This window comes from Acomys minous (genome assembly GCF_964271855.1).
Source record: "Acomys minous genome assembly, chromosome: 16".
In the NCBI taxonomy this organism is placed as follows: Eukaryota; Metazoa; Chordata; class Mammalia; order Rodentia; family Muridae; genus Acomys; species Acomys minous.
The window spans coordinates 93,059,226-93,076,463 of record NC_140498.1 but is presented as its reverse complement, the minus strand read 5'-3'; the positions used below and the strand labels follow the sequence as shown (position 1 = coordinate 93,076,463).

Here is a 17,238-nt window from a genome sequence, read left to right as displayed (position 1 = left end):
CTCTTTCATTTATTGCAATAGCCAGTAGGGAGAAATCCGCTAACCTCGTGTGAAATATCCAGTGAGGAGGCCTCTCACGCTCAGCTTTTGAACAGTGTCCTCTCTCCCTTTCTCCCCCACCTAAGATGCACGGCCTGGAGCAGAGAGCGGACGGAGAGCGGCAGTGGGCAGCCGGCTGGCCCCCCAGCAGCAGGCAGAGCAGCCCGGACGGGCAGGACGAGGGAGGGGTCAGTGTCGGGCGTGGGGCTGCGTTCTTGCTCAGCATGTTTTCCCCAGGCTTGCTCATACAGCTGTCGCCACTCTCCCCAGCAGGCACTGTACCCTCTGCCTCAGTCAGCCTGTCTGTCAGGATGGAAAGCCTCATAGGTGTAGTGTTGTGAGTGGCCTGGCCTAGGCCCTGGAAATCTGACGAGCTCTCTCTGTGCCCACAGTTCATGGCCCAGGGGAAAACTGGGAGCAGCTCCCCGCCAGGAGGACTCTCAAAGCCTGGGAGCCAGCTTGACAGCATGCTGGGGAGTCTGCAGTCCGACCTGAACAAGTTGGGGGTGGCCACAGTTGCCAAAGGGGTCTGTGGAGCCTGCAAGAAGCCCATCGCTGGGCAGGTAGGAAGCCAGGGAGGAAGCCTGGGCCCTCTGCCCCTGACCTCCCCCGGGTGACTCTGTGTCTGTGTCTCAGGTTGTGACCGCCATGGGGAAGACATGGCACCCCGAGCACTTTGTCTGCACCCACTGCCAGGAAGAGATTGGATCTCGGAACTTCTTTGAGCGGGACGGACAGCCCTACTGTGAAAAGGACTACCACAGCCTCTTCTCCCCGCGCTGTTACTACTGTAACGGGCCCATTCTGGATGTGAGCGCATGCGTGCTGCTGAGTGGGATAGAGTGTCCTTATGGGCTCTGGGCCTGTCTGCTCTTCTCATCTTCTGTAGTCCACAGTCCTCTGTTCAGAGAAGTGTCAACCCCAAAGCTTACACAGACAGGACATAGTGGGGCTGAGGGTCTGGCCTGCTGAGTCACAGCAGGCCCTGGTGCTATGAGGCAGCTCCCATCCTGGCGGCCTGCTGCTGAGGCCCAGGGATCAGGAGGCCGGGCGCCAGCTGCCTCACCTTCCACAGCCTGTGAAGTGAGGGGGACACCAGGAGGCTGTTCCTTCACTTGTAAAACAGGAGTCAGGATAAGACCCGCGCTGCTGTAGCCTGAGCCCCCAGGTTTGAAGGAGAGGTGTGTGCGCCTGCCAGTCATGCCCTCCAGCGCCTCTGCACACTTACTGTTTGAATAGGAGAGCTGCCGTGGGAGTCCTCCGCCATGCCCTGCCTGTGAGCCGGGGTGAGGTGGGATGCAGAGCCTTGACCACGGTCCTTTTTTTTTTCTCTCACAGAAAGTGGTGACAGCGCTTGACCGGACATGGCACCCGGAGCACTTCTTCTGTGCTCAGTGTGGAGCCTTCTTTGGTCCAGAAGGTACGGCTGGGCTGGAAGGCATGCCTGTCGTGATCTGGGATGTCCCGGAGGGAGGCCGGGCGACCATGCTGATGGTCGAGTCAGGGTGGCCCCATGTCTAGAGGCCCTTAAATCTGTCCCTCAACCCCCGATCTTCAGGGTTCCATGAGAAGGATGGCAAAGCCTACTGTCGGAAAGACTATTTTGACATGTTTGCACCCAAGTGTGGTGGCTGTGCCCGTGCCATCCTGGAGAACTACATTTCGGCCCTCAGCACCCTCTGGCACCCCGAATGCTTTGTGTGCAGGGTAAGGTGCTTGTGCCGCAGCAGGAGGGGCTGGGAGCAGGCAATGTGAGGAGGGTCTCTCGGAGAGTGGGCAGGGGTGGAGCGTGTGTGCACTTCTTCAGGTCCCAAAGGTCCTAAACCAGGGTTGAGACAAGGAGCAAGGTAGAGGTGCTCCACACTAGAGTGTGGCGGCCTCAGGCCCGGGCGTACAGAGCATGCGCCTGAGAACCAGATGAGCCGATCCAATCCATAGAAGTGGACAGTGCTCCTCTGTGGGCTCAGGGAGCGCTGACTGCAGGTGAGCCTTCCATACTGTGTGTGCACGCAGGTCTCCAAATGGAAATCCAGGATGCAGATTTAAGCTCACCCCCCTCCACCCCTGCCCCCTTAAATTGTTTTTGGCAACAACTTTCTGGCTTCCTGCTTAAATCCAGAACTCAGTCCTCTGGAAGTGGTGACCATGGCTAGGTCAGATCCCTTACATACCTGTTCTTCCTTTGGAGGAGGATTAAGCTTTTAGCCTGGCTCAGAGGCTCTTTACAGGGGTGACAGTCCTTTGGGCACCACCCAGGACAGCTCCTGAGGCCCCCCTCTTCTGCCTGGCAGGAATGCTTCACGCCTTTTGTCAATGGCAGCTTCTTTGAGCACGACGGGCAGCCCTATTGTGAGGTTCACTACCACGAGCGGCGCGGCTCCCTGTGCTCTGGCTGCCAGAAGCCCATCACCGGCCGCTGCATCACGGCCATGGCCAAGAAGTTCCACCCCGAGCACTTCGTCTGTGCCTTTTGCCTCAAGCAGCTCAACAAGGGCACCTTCAAGGAGCAGAACGACAAGCCCTACTGCCAGGGCTGCTTCCTCAAGCTCTTCTGCTAGGCCGCTGCGGCCCGCGCCAGCCCGCTGCTCCTATGAGCCAGGGGTGACAATCCAACAGAAACTGGAACCTCGTCCTCAGCAGGTGTAGCGCAGGCACCGTGGAGGTCCTGCCTGTGTCTCACCCCTACCAGAGCTAAAGGGCCTCCTTCCCTCCTAGGGCCCTGCTGGGCTCTGTGTACCTCATCACCAGAGGTGGAACCTCTCACACTCACTCACCGTTCAGCAGTGGGGTCAGAGGGGAGGGCGGAGCAGCTCAGCTTGGGCTCTTTTTATCCTTCCTCCAACTGAATTACCCTAGTGTGTTGGGGACACTGGGCCCCCTCTAGACAATGCCAGCATAAACTCACCCACAGGCCGCCAGAGGCACTTGGGTTCCACCAGGTATCTGGGTGATCGCCCCAGTTATACCTGCCCCGGGTCTCCGAGAAAGGCTTCTCCAGCAATACTGTTTTATATGGACACAGTCTCCATCTCTGGGGGCCGGCGTGGGGTGGGGAGGGTCACCCGTGCCTCAACACTGTACCAATTTTGATAGATTTCTACACCAAGGTTCAACTTTGTATTGCTCAAGTTGCTTTTACTTCTCTCTACAAGATACTTTTGAAGAGATTTAAAGAACACCCCTTTTGTATTCTCGTCTTTGCCCACTGCCCGTAGTCCTGCCAGTGGCCTTGGTTTTGGCATGGACTTTGCTTTGTACTGAGGGCTTGGGATGGAAACAATTTGTATCGTATTTTATTTCTTAGCACAAGTGAGTTGGGAGCAGCTCTGGCCCCTTCTGTAACCTCATAGCTCCCCAGGACTGTTTTTAAACTGCTGTATTTTCAAGCCCCTCCCTACTGCCCAGGCCAACAGGCTCTTCATTAAGAACTTGTCTGAGGGTGTTCAGCCCTTTTGGACCTGGGGTTTTGAACCTCATGTGTCTTGTTCCCAAGGGAGGCAATTGGGAAAGGACACATTTGGGGTCTGCTCCAAAGTAAGCCAACAGGAGCCAGCCCCTGCTCCCCATGAGCCTCTCAGCAACAGGAGAACCCACCGACCACTTCTCAGCTGCCTCATTGCTTCTCTGGGGCTTTCTCTGCCTTCTCAGGAAAGCTGGTGTCTGACTTTGACCAGGAAGACCATAAAGGGTCTCTGGTCTCCGTTCTTCTGGGCGCAGCATCTCTTCCTCAGACTTCCTGGCAACTGGGGCAAAGGTTGCTCCCTTTCACAGGTGGGAGTCATGCTTGGGGAGGGAGGGAGTCTGGGAAGAATGCCCCAGGTTGGTACAAGGGAGCCTGGTAGGCTCTGGGGGCAGAGGGACAAGATCCTGTTAGCAATGGAAGCCGCACAGCTCCTACTCCAAAGGATGAAACAGGAGCAGCCAGCTTGGAAAAGGCTGGGAAAAAGGTGCCTGGACCCAGAGGCAGGGGACCCTGACATTACACAGCTTCCTAGTAGAGGCCTAGTGTGATGGGTCCCCAAAAAGCTCCTTAGTGAGGGCTGGGCTAGTAGCAGCCCAGGTGTAGGAAAGTCAGCTTGGGCGCTCCAGAGGCCTGACATCGGCATTTCCACCCACAGGCCTTACTGCTCTGTTTACAGTGGCTGCTCCAGGCCCCTCTCCAAGAGGAGACTGGGCTGTCTGGAGGGCCGTTCTCTCAGTCAATGGATATGTGATCATTTGATTTTTTTTTTTCTCCTGTAAACTTCTAACCTGGCTTTTCCATTTCAATTCCTGTGATTCAATGCCAATAAAGTTTGCCATTATTTTCACCCGTGCTGGTGTTACTTCTTAGAAGTTTGATCTAGTCGCCACATCATACAGAGAAAGCAAATCACTGATGTTCCATTCCTGAAGGCCCCAAAGCCAGAGAATGGGATCCCAGGAGCAGGCCTGTGGCCATGCGTCCTGCTGTGTCCAGCATAAGCTTTACTGGCCTAGCCGAGGGCCCACCGGACAGATCCTCCTCTAAGGCTGCCCTGCGGGGTCACCGAGTGTCTCTGTGTGGGCCTGTGGGTGGCCTTCCACTCACTGACCCTGGAGAAAGGAGAGAATGGAAATCACCAGGTCCCAGAGAACACCTCAGTCTGGTCACTTCCCTGTGGAATGCCACACACACACACACACACACAGTCAGCCTCTGCTGGCCCCTTGTGGTCATGCACACATATGCATGCTTTGTCCCGTCAGATCCCTGCACAGGCTGTGGCTTCACGGTCTCCCTGTCCTTTAGGTTTCCAGGCAGCATGGTAAGTGCTGGTCTGGATGGTAACTCTCACTGTGGCCTTTGATACCCACTGAGATAATGACTTGGTTTCTTTCTCTAACCCTCGCTTTTCATCCTTACAGAAATGAGTTTGACTGGCTTTCTCAGTAATGCTCTGTGGATACTTTCCCATGCCACTGGATAGAGATTTGCATCTTTTTGTTTGTTTTTGTTTTTCAAGACAGGGTCTCTCTCTGTGTAGCCTTGGCTGTCCTAGACTCACTTTGTAGACCAGGCTGGCCTCAAACTCACATCAATCTGCCTGCCTCTGCCTCCCGAGTGCTGGGATTACAGGCTTGTGCCACCACGCCCAGCAGATTTACATAATTTTTAATGGCTTCATGGCCTGACGTTAGATTGGTATACTACAATTAGAGATGGTATCGACATTGTCAGGGCCAGGTGTCTTTGGAAATGTACCATAATCTGTGTGACTTGGAAAAGTGTGTTTAGAGAAAGACAGTCATAGAGTTTGGATTTGCCTGTGTAGCCAGAGAGGCCCATGGGCTTTGAGCTTCTTTCTAGATCCTACTTCTGAAATCCTCGAATGATTTAACCTCTCAGGGAGTTTTCTCATGGATAAAGGATTGCACCTCAGGGGCCTGGAGAATGGTTAAGAGCATTGGCTGCTCTTCCAGAGGTCCTGAGTTCAACTCCCAGCAACCACATGGTGGCTCACAACCATCTATAATGTGATCTAATGCACACTATATACATAATAAATAAAACTTTTTTTTAAAGTATTGCACCTCAGGACTGAGGGTGACAGTGTTGTCAGGAACATGCATAAGTGCTCAACACAGGGCTGAGTGTGCGGAAGCTGTTGCCAACAACCTCACCAGCCATCGGCTCCAGCAGTTCTGGGCTGATCTTCAAAGGCACCAGGAAGCACTAAAACAGTAGACTGCTTGCCTAGCATGGACAAGGCCCTAGGTTCAATATCTTTCCCTCCCCCCCCACGTATATGTATATATATGTATTTATTTATTCATGGGTCTGGAGAGATGGCTCAGCAGTTGAGAACAAGTACTGCTCTTCCAAAGGCCCTGAGTTCAGTTCCCAGTCAATGTTTGACAGCTTCCAAATGCAGGTCACTAGCTGTAGGGGTCCTGACGTTGTCTTCTGACCTCCTGGGACAGCCTCACACATGTGGCATACGTTTGCTCAGACTCACACACAAACAAACATATACATAAAACCTTTTATAAAATGCGCATTCCTGGGTCCTAGTCCAGTAGACTCTCCCTGGCCAGGGGCTGGGAGTGCATGTGTTTTGAAGCTCCTGGGCTTTGGGAATTGCAGTGTGAAAAGATGGTGCCATGCCTACGAAAGCAGCAGCAGACTGGCTATCACAACCCCGAGCCCCGCCCTTGTCAGCCTCCAGGGGAAGAGAACATTTTGAGAGACAGAACTGGGGCCCATGAGTTGTATTGAATGTTTGTTGGTCACATGTGGTGTAGTCGCACTCGCTAGAGATTCTGACCGGCTCAGTTGAGACAGGAAACAAGACCCTCTTAGTCTTAGGATCATTCATTTAAAATATGTCAGAGCACTTGGCAGACAGAGGCAGGTGGATCTCTGTGAGTTCGAGGCCAGCCTGTGCTGCTTACTGTGATGGGGTACGTGGTTACTGGGGAGCTTGAGGCAGGACAGCAAGGCCAGGTCAGGCTACAGAGTGAGACTGTCTATTAAGACAAAGCAAACCAATTCCCCAAAGAAGTGTTGAATCAGCATATATAATATAAGAAGCTAATGTATATTGATTTTCTCTTATATCTCAGAAAGAAAAGATGGTCAACAAAGTGGAAGTACTTCCTAAGACAGCACAGGAAGTTGTAGGACAAAGTTATGGATCTGGGTCATCTGGGTACATACCCTACGTTCACCCATTCGACAAATACATGCCTCCTGTCTGGCAGGCACAGAGCAAAACTCTCTGCCTTTATGGGGCTTACATTCCTGTAGGGAGAGGCTGGCAAACAGCCTGATAAATTATATAGTGCGTGGGAGAAGGTAGGAGAGAGAAAGAGAGAGAGAGAGAGAGAGAGACAGAGACAGAGACAGAGACAGAGACAGAGACAGACAGAGAGAGAGAGAGAGAGAGGTTTGACTATGCTCCCTCCCTTAAAATTCAACATCAACAGTCAGGTAGATTGGCATTTGCAGCAAGACTTGGAAGAGATGAGTTTCTCTGGCCAGTACTGGCCAGCACCGTTCCAGGAAGATGAAAAAGCTGGGCAAATGGGTGCCCTAAAATAAGGGTGTACTCTGGAAAAACAGCAAAGAGATCAGGCTGGAGGCAAACACTTCAGTAGGCAAGTAAGAAACGAGGTTGCAGGGTGGAAGCGAAGGACCTTGTAAATAGTCTGTTTTAGGCTTTTACTCAGAGAAAACAGGAACCTTTGATGAGTTTTATGCAGATAAGGACGTAGGTTTTGATTTTTTGTTTTTTGTTTGTTTGTTTGTTTTTTTTTTTTTGGTTTTTCGAGACAGGGTTTCTCTGTGTAGCCTTGGCCATCCTGGACTCATTTTGTAGACCAGGCTGGCCTCGAACTCACAGCGATCTGCCTGCCTCTGCCTCCTAAGTGTTGGGATTAAAGGCGTGCGCCACCACGCCCGAGGACTTTAGGTTTTGAAAAGAAGAACAAACTATGGTTTCTCAGCAGTTGGATTTATTGTGTAGTTTGCTGAACTGGCTCGGTGACGCTGCGAGGCGGCTCCGGCCCAGCAGAGGGCAGCAGGCCCTGGAGAGCTCCTCTAATGCAACAGGGTGCAGTCTTTACTCACCCTACTTGCGGGAGTGGCAGCGGTATCACCCAATGGCTGCCTACGTTAGTAGAGTGAGGCGGGACGGCTGATGGCGCCAGCCAATAGGTGGGGGCGTCGTCCTCGGGCTGCGCGGCCTCCCTATAAAAGGCTCGCGCGGGCGTGCGGCCCTCCTCTCTCCAGGCGTCCTCGTTAGAGGTTAGGTTCTCGCCGGTGTCTATGGGAGCGCGGCGGGGGCACGGGGGACTACGCGGTCGGGAGCGGCGGGCGCGGGTGGCCCGGGGGTGGCGCGGGGCCAGGCCGCCCCGCCCGCGGCCTCTCCTGCGCTGTTGGCGGCGGCGGCGGTCTCGGGCTCGCGCGTGGCCGGCTTGGCCTGGGCCTCGGGCCGGGGACTGGTGTCGGCAATGACCGGGCTCACGCCGCCCTTTTCTCCTCCCCAGTGACATCGTCTTTAAACCCTGCGTGGCAATCCCTGACGCACCGCCGTGATGCCCAGGGAAGACAGGGCGACCTGGAAGTCCAACTACTTCCTTAAGATCATCGTAAGTGCGGAGCGGGCGGTGGGCAAGCCGCTTCCGTCCCGGGCTCTTACTGGGGGGCGGGTCCCTTGCCCGGCGCGCGCTCCGAAGTAGGCAGGCTGGAGAGATCCGTAATGATAGGCTCGGGACCTAGCTCACCGAATGGCGGTTCATCCTGTAGTAGCCTTGGCGTCTGTGCAAAGGGCTGAGATGAGGAATTCACTCTTGAGGAGGCATGTTGGCACCCGGACAAGCTGGCGGCCAGTGACCACGCCTTTTTTGTTGTTGTTTTGGTTTGAATTTTTTTTGTTGTTGTTTTTTGAGACGGTCTCTGTAGCCTTGCCTGCAGCGATCCACCTGCCTCTTGTCTCCCGAGTGCTGGGATTAAAGGCGTGCGCCACACGCCCGGCTACAGTGACCAAGTCTTTAAGGCCGTTTCCAATCAGGTCGCTAGGCTGGCTAGGCATTAGCCTACGTTTTAGTTTATTTGCTGTAATGAGTTTAGACACAACGATCTTTGGGTACAGTAGTAACTTAAATATTTCACACTTAATTCCAAACCAGCTCTGTAGTATTTTTTTTTCTGTGCCATGAGTCTGCCTGTTTCATTTTAGTCAGCCAGGTATTTCATAGTATTAAAAATATAAAACTTAAAGTTATATTTTCTTTTTGTTTTGTTTTTTGAAATGGGGTTTTTCTGTAACAGCTCTGGCTGTCCTGGAACTCAGACGGTTGGCCTCGAACTCACAGAAAACTTAAATTTTCTTTAAAGCAGGGCTTCCCCCTTTAGATCAGGTTGTCCTGGAATTAGCAATTAAGCCTCACCTACCATTACATGTTTGTGTCACCACACCCAGATGAGTTAACTTAGTACCACTCATAGCCTGCAAATAAGTTGGGATCAAATATGACATGTTAAGCTCAGGTGCCTGCCTTCCTGTGAGAAGTGTCACAGCTTAATGTTGTAAGCATTAAAGAAAAGGCCTGGGGAACCAGTGGTTGTAGGGTTTGGTTTATGTTATTTTTTGTTCACAACTTGATTTCTTTCTGATTTGCTTTGTAGCAACTTTTGGATGATTACCCAAAATGTTTCATTGTGGGAGCAGACAATGTGGGCTCCAAGCAGATGCAGCAGATCCGCATGTCCCTGAGAGGGAAGGCTGTGGTGCTGATGGGCAAGAACACCATGATGCGCAAGGCCATCAGGGGCCACCTGGAAAACAACCCTGCTCTGGAGAAGCTGCTGCCTCACATCCGGGGGAATGTGGGCTTTGTGTTCACCAAGGAGGACCTCACTGAAATTAGGGACATGCTGTTGGCCAATAAGGTAAGGGGACAGGCAGTTGGCTGATGAATGGAAGCAGAATGTAGCCATCTTCAGAAGGTTTATCATTGGAGAGACTTTCTCACTGGTATCTTTGTTCTGATCAGGTGCCCGCAGCTGCCCGTGCTGGCGCCATCGCCCCCTGTGAGGTCACTGTGCCAGCCCAGAACACGGGTCTGGGGCCTGAGAAGACCTCGTTCTTCCAGGCTTTGGGCATCACCACTAAAATCTCCAGAGGTACCATTGAAATTCTGGTGAGTAGACCTGGGTGGATGTTGGCAAGGCTATGGGGCTACTACATGTCCAAATGGTAACTAACTGCTGTTCTCTTCTTCAGAGTGATGTGCAGCTGATAAAAACCGGAGACAAAGTAGGAGCCAGCGAGGCCACACTGCTGAACATGCTCAACATCTCGCCCTTCTCCTTTGGGCTGATCATCCAGCAGGTGTTTGACAATGGCAGCATTTATAACCCGGAAGTTCTTGACATCACTGAGCAGACTCTGCACTCTCGTTTCCTAGAGGTATGCAGCATGAGCCAGGATCCTCAGTTTATCCACTGGAAGTCTTGGGGACCGGGCTCAGTGAATTGTGTGTGCTGGGATGTAAAGGCTACTGTGGCCTGTAATAAACACTGGGCATGTAGCACACATCCTTAATCCCAGCAGTGTCTTGTGAGTTTGAGGCCAGCCTGGTCTACGTGGTGAGTTCCAGACAGCCACATCCACGGAAGAGAGAGACACACACTGTCTTAAACAAACCATAAAAATACTGGAACAGATCCTAAGAAAGTTTCTCTGTGCTAGCATGGAGGCTAAGTAGTGGGAGTCCGGAGTGAATTTAGTGGGTGAGCTCAATACTGCCGATACCAGTGCTTTTAAGGACTGGATTTGAGTGAACAGTGTATTAGAATTAGGCATTTTAATTCTCCCATTAACTTCCTTGAGTTTCATATACTTATATTTCTGTTCCTTCCCTTCCTGCTCCTCCCATGCCTGTCCCCAGTCATGCTGAGCATGTCTGAGAGTATTTGCACTGTAACAGCCTTTATAGGTCTGTAGGAGGATATGTTTAGATTAATGCAGTGATACCATTTTATGTGTACATGGCTTGGATCTAAATTCTGGTATCTGCTGTGGGATAACTTGTACTGCAAGTAGCTCTACTTAAAAACTTAGTTTCAGCCGGGCGTGGTGGCGCACGCCTTTAGTCCCAGCACTCGGGAGGCAGAGGCAGGCGGATCGCTGTGAGTTCGAGGCCAACCTGGTCTACAAAGCGAGTCCAGGACAGCCAAGGCTACACAGAGAGACCCTGTCTCGAAAAACCAAAAAAAAAACAAAAACAAAAACAAAAAAAAACTTAGTTTCATCAGTGGCAAATCACATCTGGAAATAGTTTATCAGTAACCATGTTAACAGCTTAGATTTTCAAAGCAAGTTATATACTCAATACCCAGCTTTGGAGTAGGGTAAACAGGCTGATGGGCCTTGGCCCTGCCAGGAGCATTTGGTGTGAGGGCTTTGAGACTGAGGGTGTAAGCTAAAATGTCATTTCTTGTCTATTTCCATGTAGGGTGTCCGAAATGTTGCCAGTGTCTGTCTGCAGATTGGTTACCCAACTGTTGCCTCGGTGCCACACTCTATCATCAATGGGTACAAGAGGGTCCTGGCTTTGTCTGTGGAGACTGACTACACCTTCCCTCTTGCTGAGAAGGTAAAGATGTCCTTTCAGGACCGCAGTGGCCTGATAGCAGAGTGACAGATGGTGCTCTGATGTGTTAGTGCATTCATACGCCATTATTTCACACAGTAGGTATTTTGAGAGACAAGGATTCATGTGGCCAAAGCTGGTCTTAAACTGTGATTGGGTAACCTTTAATCCAGGGGCTTAAATTACAAGTATATGCACCACCAGATTTGTTAGCAGTGCTGGGCCCCTCCTAGGTGAGCACTGCCACAGAGGCATTAATACTACATGTCCAGTACACCAAGCCCACAAGGCTGTGTGTTCTCACATTAAAAGATGGTTGGGCCCATGTGTCCCACCAAATAGGTGCACTGGTGGGTAACTTCCGCACAGGAAAGCTGTACTAGCTGACATTCCTTGAGAGGGGGAGCTGCCAAGCAGGAAGGGTGTGGGTGGGAGAATAATGGATGACCAGGTCAATATCCTTCTCTCCTTCAAGGTCAAGGCCTTTTTGGCGGATCCATCTGCATTTGTGGTTGCTGCCCCTGTGGCTGCAGCCACCACTGCTGCTCCTGCTGCTGCTGCAGCCCCAGCCAAGGCTGAAGCCAAGGAAGAGTCTGAGGAATCAGATGGGGATCTGGGATTTGGTCTCTTCGACTAAATCACTTCTCAAAGCAACCGATTCAGCCAGCTTAATTTGAGAAACACGGGAATAAAGGCATACTTCTCTTATGTCTGTCTGGATTTATTTTGTACAATTAAAGAAAACAAAAACCTTAGTATCTAGGGAGAAACTTAGTTGGCATCATCTTGTTTCTAAATGAAGCTATTTGTAGCCAGCCATGGCTGCCCTAGGACAAAGATTTTTGTACCTCCTGGGTACTGGGATTAAAAGTGTGTGCCACCAAGTGGCATTTATTCGAGTAGGTCACTTTATCCTTGGGAGATAGAAATATTAAGATCACCAAATGAGACCTCTAGAACCAATGGGTGGTATTTGGTGGCCCATCCCTGCACAGGCAGGTGGGTCTCTAAGTTCAATGCTAACCTGGTCTAAAGAGAGTTCCAGGACAGCCAAAGGTACACAGAAACCCTATCTGTAAACAACCAGTGTTTGCTCAACCATACATTGCTGTGTTTTGGCTCAGTATCTTGGGCAAGCCCAAGTACTTAAGGCTGAGGCAGTGGTTAAAGCCTGAGATCATGGTACTGTGCGTGTACCTTGGGTCCAGCACCTTTACACACCACCATACCAGCCTGACGTGTGAGCTGTGCAGAATGTGCTATGTTAAAAGCTATAGCGCTCCCAAAATAACTTTCAGCCCATAGAAGTTGTGGACAGAAGAAAAAGCTAGAATTCTGTGTTAGCCCTGTAACAGGCATTCAGTGTCAAGTCTGAAAAAGCACAGGCTTAAAAACTGGCTGGAGCCCGGGTGTGGCGCAGGCCTTCATTCCAGCGCTATACAGAGAAACCCTGTCTCAGCAAACTGGCTGGAAATCTAGTATGTGAGGACCATAGTGGTGGTATGAGCCTTGTGGTTCACTCACAGGTGAGTGTGGTTAACATTTTTTTATTTTGTTGTCAATAGTTTTAAAGCCACTGCTGAGGGCCAATAGGTAGCCTGGAGACCACATTCTTTAAAAAGATTTATTTATACAGTACTCTGCATGTAAGCCAGCATGAGGGCCCCAGATCTCGTTATAGATGGTTGTGAGCCACCATGTGGTTGCTGGGCATTGAACCTCTGAGCCATCTCCAGCCCCCAAGACCACATTTTTAAAAATATATATACAATGCTGTGCCTGCATGTACACCTGCAGACCAGAAGAGGGCATCAGATCACATAGAAGGTTGTGAGCCACCGTGTGGTTGTTGGGAATTGAACTCGACCTCCGCAAGAACAGTTCTAACCTCTGAGCCACCTCTCCAGCGCTCCCCCCTTTTGTTTGCTTTTTTTTTTTCTTTTTTTTTTGAGACAGGGTCTCTGTGTAGCCTTGGCTGCCCTGGACTCACTTTGTAGACCAGGCTAGCCTTTAACTCAGAGATCCTCCTGCCTCTGCCTCCCTCAGTGCTGGGATTAAGAGCGTGCGCCACCACGCCCGGCGATACCGCATTCTTCAAATATACTCTAGAGCCGGAGTAAAAATTATCCGGATACACGAAGCTCTTCCTCGCCCGGCTCCCCAGCAGGGCCGCGCAGCAATCCCCAGGCATCCCTGCATCCCTCCCCGGAGCCTAACCTGGGCTTGGGGCTAGTTCTTTGGGTTCAGTTTCCGGAAGCCCGATGGGGTGTCGGGGCTGGATCCGGGATCCCCAGGACGCCGGAGCGGCAGGGCGTCTTCCCGGAGGCCGGGCTGAGAGGAGCCTGTGTTCCGGGGCTCGAGCGCGCGCCCCGGCAGCGGCCGCCCTCCCGCCCGGGGGCGCCAGGCCTCGCCTTGCCGCGTGGGCCCCGCTATGACCCGGAAGCGCTCCGGAAGCGGTTCCGGAGTGGGCTCCGGCAGGATGGCGGCGGACACGCAGGTGAGGCGGCCAGCCGCGGGGCCAACGCGGCGGGTGGCGGGGCCGGGGGTGTGGGCGGTGGTGGCGGGAGCGCTCGGTCGGAGGCTGCGGGGCTCACGGCCGTGGGGGGCGCAGGAGGAGGCGACGGGGGGCCGGCTCCTCACGGTTCGAGGCTCGGCCCGGCCCGGGCGGGCAGAGCAACCCTGGGCTCGAGGAGTCCGGGGTTTCGCCTTGCCTTCCGGGCAGCTGGAGCCCCGGTGGGCGTCTTCCCGCCCGGGAGGTTGCAGGGCTTCCTCTCGGAGTCCGCCACGGTTCTCCATCCAGAGCCCCGCGACCGTGAGCCGCGGGGCAGTGCCAAGTCCCCCGACTCTAAGCCGGCATTTAGATTGTAGCCTTTATGTCCATATGGGTTTGGAGTTGAGCCTCTCTCTCTGTTCGTTGATTTCTCTAAAGCATTAGATAAATGACATCACCCCTCCAAGGCTCAGCCTTTTTATGCAAAATTGTGTTGAAATAACACCTATTTCACAAGGTGGTTGGGAAGATTTTTGTGAGGCAGAGTCTAAGGAGCTTCATGTAACTTGGTTTGTTGGCCCTGGGTCCTGCACGAGATCGCAGAACTGTCTTCACCTGGGAAGTCTTGACACTTTTGAGTGTTAACACCTGTGGGGTACATTCCAGTTCAGGGAGGGGCTGAGGATAGCCCATTCTCCACCTCAGCCTCCTTTGTAGCCGAGTGGAAGGTGAGAAGATTAAAAGAAGCTTCCCCCCCCTCGCTTTTTTTAAATTATTTTTTTTATTTTTTGAGACATGATCTCTCTGTGTTAGACTGGGCTTTCCTGGACTCGCTTTGTAGACCAGGCTGGCCTCGAACTCACAGCGATCCACCAGCCTCTGCCTCACAAGTGCACCACCGCTGCCGTGCAAACCCTCCCTCCCTTTTAAAGAATATAGATTACAGCCAGGTAGTGGTGGCACATGCCTTTAATTCCAGCACTTGGGATGCAGAGGCCAGCCTGGGCTACACAAAGAAACCCTGTCTCATAAACAAAACAAACGAACAAAAAAAGGAGGGGAAAAAAGGTACATTAAGCTGGTGCTGAGCTAGTAGCCCTCCAGCCCGTGGCTCCCTAGTGCTGGTGTTACCCTGCTTGTCAGAGACTGGTGTTTAAAAGACAGTTTGGGTCTATGGGGTGAGATTAATTGATTTTTATGTTTCCTCCTCAAGGCCAACCAAAGAGGAGCCATTTAACCTGAACATTCAAAGCTGTTTTGCAAGGGTCTCCTTGTACAAGGATCTGGTACTTTGTTTAGATCTGTCATAGTGAATCCTAAGAAAGGAAGCTTCTCAGCCTTTCTACAGGACTAGATATTTCACACTAACACTCATGGGTTTAGAAATCTTCTCTCTAGAGTTGTGTTATTCAGTAGAACCGTAACTCTTAGCTGTGTTATCAAAATAACCATAGATATTATAAATAACTTAAGACTTAAGTTAGTCTGCATTGAATGGCGCTAAGCACATTTCAGTAGCCACATAAGTCTAGTGGCTGATGTAGCAGCCTGACTAGGAGAGGATTTCTGTCATCTGGAAAATTCTCTCTTGGGTAGTGCTATCTACAGAGACACCTGTGAACTTGGGAGGCACTACCAGCCCATCTTTCTAACATCCAGTGTGACTCCTAAAGGATCCTAGTATGCTCTTTCCTCTTCAGTTTTGTTGTTGACAAGCTTTTCTGTGGGTAACTTTTCACGTCTTCCTTTGCCGTGCTGGGGATCCAGACCAGGGCCTCAGGCATGCTAGGCTAGGGCTGTATTACAAGCTATTGCTAGCCTTTCAGTTTCTGATTAAGGAAAAGAAGAGCCTTGACTTCTTTTTCAGATATGAAAAGTTCTTTCATATTTGTGAGAGAAACGATAACTATGAATTTAATGCTGTGTTATTGCCTGCTGTAGTGGCACATGATTTTTTTAAAAAATTGTATATGAGTGCTTTATCTGCAGAAGAGGGCATCAGATCACATTATAGATAGTTGTGAGCCACCATGTGGTTGCTGGGAATTGAACTCAGGACCTCTAGAAGAGCAGGCAGCACTCTTAACCACTGAGCCATCTCTCCAGCCCCTCCCCACTCTATTTTTTTAAAAAGGTTTTTCAAGACAGGGGTTCTCTGTATAACAGTCTTGCCTGTCCTGGGCTTGCTTTTGTATGCCAGGCTGGCCTCAAACTCATAGCGATCCACCTGCCTCTGTCTCCTGAGTGCTGGGATTAAAGGTGTGCGCCACTAGGCATGTGCTTTTTTAGTCCCAGCACTGGGGACGCAGAGGCAAGAGGATCTCTGTAAGTTCCAGGTCATCCAGGGCTACTCTGTGAGACCTTGTCTCAAAAAAAAAAAAAAAGTTTATTATGATATTGGAAGGCAGAGGGTAGTATATTTGCATATAGTTTTCCCATTTTCTCAAACCTCACTAAGGTTAGTAAAGGATTTTAAAAAAATAATACAAGGGATGAGATAACAATTGAGATGTAATATGAATAAATTAATAAAATATATTAAAAATAATAATAATATGGGGCCAGCAAGATGGCTTATTGGGTAAAAATGCTCGCCGATGCAAGACTGGTGACTGAGTTTGGCCCTGTAACCCTTGGTGGAAGGAGAGAACTGATTCTTGAAAGTTGTTCTCTGACCAGCACGTGCACACACCATGGCATATGAGCATCTGAACACACGCTTGGACACACACGTGTGCACGTGCACACACCATGGCATATGAGCATCTGAACACACGCTTGGACACACACGTGTGCACATGCACACACGCTCTCTAGACTGTGGGTGGAACACTTGCCTAGCTTTCATGAGACCCTAGATCCCATCCCTGACACCTTTCCTCCTACAAGATACCTTAGGGCTGAGGGTATGGCTCCGTGATAGACTGTGTGTCTGAAATGTTCGAGGCCTTATGTTTGGTCCCTGGTGAAGCAAAAGCAAACCCGACAAAGGGACAAAGGGACAAGGGGACGGAGAACACAGGCAACAGTAGCAGATTTTGGAAGCTAGAAAATGATGGTAAGAGACAGAGATTATTGGGCTGGAGAGATAGTGCAGAGGTTAAGAGCACTGTCTACTCTTCCAGAGGTCCTGAGTTCAATTCCCAGCAACTATCTCTACCTTCTAATGGCTTCTTCTGACCTGCAGGTATACATGCAGATAGAGCACTTACATACATAAAATAAATAAACTTTTTTTTAAAAGAGAGATTATTTACTTTTTTATTAGTCCCCTCCCCAAGACAGGGTTTCTCTGTGTAGCCTTGGCTGTCCTGGAACTCCCTCTGTAGACCAGGCTGGCCTTGAACTCAAGAGATTTGCCTGCCTCTGCCTCCTGATGCTGAGATTAAAGGCGCAACCACTGCTCTTTGAGATACAGATTTTTGAACACTGAAGAAAATGAGTCCTGGTCCAGGAGCTAGGAAACTCAGGAACCAGCCTCAAACACATTGCAGAGCCTCTGTAAGGTGGAGTTGATGGCGTCAGCTAACGTGGAAGTGGGGGTGACTGTAGATGCCGTCAGAGTCCCAGCTTAACCACGCTGGCGG

The 17,238-nt window shown here is 51.1% G+C and overlaps 3 protein-coding genes across 7 annotated transcripts in view; all 3 read left to right on the top strand.

Moving 5' to 3' along the window:
- The window catches only part of PXN (paxillin), a 50,175-nt gene extending 45,826 nt beyond the window's left edge, over positions 1-4,349 (top strand). For 4 of the 5 annotated variants that reach the window (XM_084762182.1, XM_084762183.1, XM_084762179.1 and 1 more), the window contains 6 exons: positions 126-227; positions 432-602; positions 676-849; positions 1,378-1,459; positions 1,598-1,746; positions 2,331-4,349. In XM_084762182.1, the coding sequence (XP_084618308.1) occupies positions 126-227; positions 432-602; positions 676-849; positions 1,378-1,459; positions 1,598-1,746; positions 2,331-2,597 (945 nt within the window). In that variant the 3' untranslated portion in view covers positions 2,598-4,349. The remainder of the gene's footprint in view (positions 1-125; positions 228-431; positions 603-675; positions 850-1,377; positions 1,460-1,597; positions 1,747-2,330) is intronic. The other variant, XM_084762181.1, reaches the window with a different exon arrangement.
- A 3,369-nt stretch (positions 4,350-7,718) lies between these two features.
- Positions 7,719-11,868, top strand: RPLP0 (ribosomal protein lateral stalk subunit P0). The gene is made up of 7 exons (XM_084762220.1): positions 7,719-7,807; positions 8,050-8,151; positions 9,191-9,454; positions 9,559-9,705; positions 9,789-9,974; positions 11,023-11,163; positions 11,636-11,868. Exons 2-7 carry the CDS (start codon positions 8,098-8,100, stop codon positions 11,795-11,797), a joined length of 954 nt encoding a protein of 317 aa, XP_084618346.1. The 5' UTR covers positions 7,719-7,807; positions 8,050-8,097; the 3' UTR covers positions 11,798-11,868.
- Positions 11,869-13,576: 1,708 nt separating this feature from the next.
- The window catches only part of GCN1 (GCN1 activator of EIF2AK4), a 59,020-nt gene continuing 55,358 nt past the window's right edge, over positions 13,577-17,238 (top strand). The window contains exon 1 of the mRNA XM_084762167.1: positions 13,577-13,657. Within this exon, the coding sequence (XP_084618293.1) occupies positions 13,592-13,657 (66 nt within the window). The 5' untranslated portion in view covers positions 13,577-13,591. The remainder of the gene's footprint in view (positions 13,658-17,238) is intronic.

Bases quoted from the DNA above. Each gene is read 5' to 3' on its own strand.
- RPLP0 (XM_084762220.1), top strand. From the start codon at position 8,098: ATGCCCAGGGAAGACAGGGCGACCTGGAAGTCCAACTACTTCCTTAAG. The intron at 9,975-11,022 runs GTATGCAGCATG...ATTTCCATGTAG, and splicing joins TGCACTCTCGTTTCCTAGAG to GGTGTCCGAAATGTTGCCAG. The intron at 11,164-11,635 runs GTAAAGATGTCC...CTCTCCTTCAAG, and splicing joins CCTTCCCTCTTGCTGAGAAG to GTCAAGGCCTTTTTGGCGGA.